The 3652-nt window shown below is 59.9% G+C and overlaps 1 protein-coding gene across 1 annotated transcript in view; it reads right to left on the bottom strand.

Annotated features, from left to right (window-relative positions):
* CLN6 (CLN6 transmembrane ER protein) overlaps positions 1-1714 on the bottom strand; it is an 8956-nt gene extending 7242 nt beyond the window's left edge. Inside the window, 2 exon segments of the mRNA XM_071754110.1 lie at positions 521-635; positions 1535-1714. Of these exon segments, the coding sequence (XP_071610211.1) occupies positions 521-635; positions 1535-1617 (198 nt within the window). The 5' untranslated portion in view covers positions 1618-1714.
* Between the last annotated feature and the right edge of the window lie 1938 nt (positions 1715-3652).

Genomic DNA, 3652 nt, shown 5'->3' with positions numbered 1-3652 from the left:
GAGTTATATAGGGGAGCACCATGGGTCTATAGGGAACCACCATGAGTCTATAGGGAACCATCCTGGGTTTATAGGGGACCACTGTGGGTTTATAGGGAACCACCCTGGGTCTATAGGGGAGTACTGTGGGTTTATAGGGAACCACCCTGGGTCTATAGGGAACCACCATGGGTCTATAGGGGAGTACTGTGGGTTTATAGGGGACCACCCTGGGTCTATAGGGGACCACCCTGGGTCTATAGGGGACCACCCTGGGCTTATAGGGGACCACCCTGGGTTTATAGGGAACCACTGTAGGTTTATAGGGAACCACCCTGGGTCTACAGGGGACCACCCTGGGTCTATAGGGGACCACTGTAGGTTTATAGGGAACCACCCTGGGTTTATAGGGGAGGACCCTGGGTCTATAGGGGAGCACTGTGGGTTTATAGGGGATCACCATGGCTCTGTCCCCTCTGTCCTGGGCCCCCCTAATTAGGGTGATTGGAAGGCAAGCAGGGGGTGTCCCTGCCACCCTCACCATTGCAATGGGACGCCCAAAGTCCAGGACCCAGTTCTGCAGGGTGAAGTAGAACCAGAGATCCAAATGGAATGGGGAGGTCTTGAAGGTGTCCTCGGTCTTGCCAGCTCCATGCCTGGAGGAGAGAGAAGGGAAAGGGGCAGGAAAAAGGTTTCCCAGGAGCAGGCTCCAGGTCTGCACCCCACAAACCTCTGTTTCCCTGGGGTGTCTCTTTGGGATCTGTGGAATAAGAGCAAAGAGCTGAGAGGCCAAAGGGAAGAGGAGGGAGAGTTCCTCCAGCCCAGGGTCCTGGATGGGATGGTGGTCCCTGGGATGGGTTTGGGGGAGATGGATGGGGTGGTGGTACCTGGAATGGGGTTCAAGGGTCCTGGATGGGATGGTGGGACTTGGGATGGGTTTGGAGGGGGAGGCTGGATGGGGTGGTGGTCCCTGGGATGGGTTGGGGGAGATGGATGGGTTGGAGGGGTCCTGGATGAGGTGGTGGTCCCTGGGATGGGGTTGGGGGGATCCTGGATAGGGTGGTGGTACCTGGGATGGGTTTGGGGGAGATGGATGGGGTTGGGGGGAGTCCTGGATGGGGTGGTGGTCCCTGGGATGGGTTTAGGGGAGATGATTGGGATGGTGGTACCTGGGATGGGGGATATGGATGGGACTGGGGGGTCATGGATGGGGTGGTGACACCTGGGATGGGATCCTAGAGTCCTGGATGGAGTGGTGGTCCCTGGGATGGGCTTGGGGGAGATGATTGGGGTGGTGGTACCTGGGATGGGGGATGTGGATGGGGTTGGGGGGGTCGTGGATGGGGTGGCGGTCCCTGGGATGGGTTTTGGGGAGACGATCGGGGTGGTGGTCCCTGGGATGGGGCTGTAGGGGGGTGGTGAAACCCAGGATGGGTCTGGGGTATCCCGGAGTCGCTCGGGACAGGAGGATTCGGGGGGATCGGAGGGGAATGGACGGGAAGGGGGATCGGAAAAGGTTCCCTCCCCGTGTCCCCCCCCCGGCCCCGCCGCTCACCTGCCCGGGAATCCGCTCCCGGGGGGCTGGGGGGAGCCCGGGGCCGCCAAGGGGAGCGGCCGCCTCCGTGCCGAACCCTGCATGTGCCCCCCGGCCCGGTTCCGCACCCCCAGCCCCGCAGTCCCGGCCCGGCCCGGCCCAGAACCGGGGAACGAGCGGCGGCTGCGCGGGCTCCGGGACCGCCCCGGTGCGGGGGGAGGAGGAGGAGGAGGAGGAGGAGCCGGGGCCCCCCCGACGGCAAAAACCTCGGGGATTCGGGGGAATTCCCGGTGCTGGGAATCTGGGATGGGGATGGAGAGGGGAAGGGAGGGGGGAATTCTGTGGGGGTGAGGGTGCTGAGCCCCAGGGTGCCCCCAGAAGCTGTGGCTGCCCCAGCCCTGGAAATGTGGGAGTTTGGATGGGGCTTGGAGCACCCTGGGGGGGGTGGGAGGGGTCCCTGAGCATGGCAGGGGGGGAATGGGGGGGATTTAAGGTCCCTCCAACCCAACCCAACCCAACCCAGGCTGGGGTTGTGGGATTCTCCAAGCCCCAACACTCCCTGCTCTGCCTGGACAAGGAAATTTCCTCAGCTCCTCCCGTCCTGCAAGGCTTGGGATGCTTTGGAGCAGCTCCAAGGTGGAGCAGTCCCTGGATTTCCTGACCTCAGAGGGAGGGGTCCCTGAGCATGGCAGGGGGGGAATGGGGGGGATTTAAGGTCCCTTCCAACCCAGCCCAGGCTGGGGATTCTCTGGCTGTAGGTTGGGTGGCAGATGCCCAAAGGGACCCTGTGGTTGTTCCCTCTTTTTCCCAGAAAAAGAGTTTGGAGGTGCTGCCCCCACCCCAGGGTTGCCCAAGGATGCCCCTTCCTTGTCATCCCCCCTGGAGCAGGTGAGGGAGGTGACCCCAAGAGGGGCTCTGGGGGGATGGATGGATGCTCCATCCCTTGATGGGATGTGGGGGGATGGCTTGGAACTGGAAAAGAGGAGATGGGAGGGAGAAATTCAGTGCTGAGCCCCAGGGTGCCCCCAGAAGCTGTGGCTGCCCCAGCCCTGGAAATGTGGGAGTTTGGATGGGGCTTGGAGCACCCTGGGGGGGTGGGAGGGGTCCCTGGGTGGCACTGGGGGGGATTTAAGGTCCCTTCCAATCCAATCCAGGCTGGGATTCCACGGTAGGATGTGGGAAGGGTGATGCTTCAGCTCCCAAGCCTCGTGGTGTTTGTGTCTGGAGAGGAGATTCCTGGGCAGGAAAATGGGATCCAGAGGGGGGAAAAGGCTGGAAGGGAATGGCAGGAAAAATACAGGCAGGGAATCATCTGGGAATCAAGGAACCAGGGAATCAGAGAATCAGGGATCCGGGGAACCAGGGATCCAGGGAATGAAGGAATCAGGGAATGAAGGAATCAGGGAAGCAGAGAACCAGGGAATCGGAGAATCAGGAAATCAAGGAATCAGGGAATCAAGGAATCAGGAAACCAGGGAATCAGAACCAAGGAATCAGGAAACCAGGGAATCAGAGAACCAGGGAATCAAGGAATCAGGGAATCAGAGAACCACAGAATCAGGGAATCAGAGAACCAGGGAGTCAGAGAACCAGGGAGTCAGGGAATTGGAGAATCAGGGAATCAGGGAATGTGTGGGGTGGGAAGGGACCTCACAACCCATTGGGTCCCTTCCCAGAGCAGGGGCACCTCCAGCAGTCACCCAGAACCTGAGGTTCCTGGGTAAGATTGGGATTCTGAGGTGTTCCTGGGGACATTTGGGATTCTGAGGTTCCTGGGGACATCATTTGGGATCCTGATTTCCTGGGGAGGTTTGGGATTCAGATGTTCCTGGGGACATCATTTGGGATTCTGAGGTTCCTGGGGACATCATTTGGGATCCTGATGTCCCTGAGGACCTTTGGGATTCTGAGGTTCCTGGGTAGGTTTGGGATTCTGGTGTTCCTGAGGACCTTTGGGATCCTGGGGTTCCTGGGGACATCATTTGGGATCCTGGGGTTCCTGGGGACATCATTTGGGATCCTGATGTCCCTGAGGACATTTAGGATTCTGATGTTACTTATGGGGGAGCTCAGGGCCTTTTGGATGCTCAGGAGGTGCCAGGATGGGCTCTGAGCTTTGCTGTACCCACCCCAAGGTGC

This window comes from Heliangelus exortis, chromosome 11 (genome assembly GCF_036169615.1).
Source record: "Heliangelus exortis chromosome 11, bHelExo1.hap1, whole genome shotgun sequence".
NCBI lineage: Eukaryota > Metazoa > Chordata > Aves > Apodiformes > Trochilidae > Heliangelus > Heliangelus exortis.
Note: the sequence above shows the minus strand (reverse complement) of the source record. Positions and strands in the feature narration are given on the sequence as shown.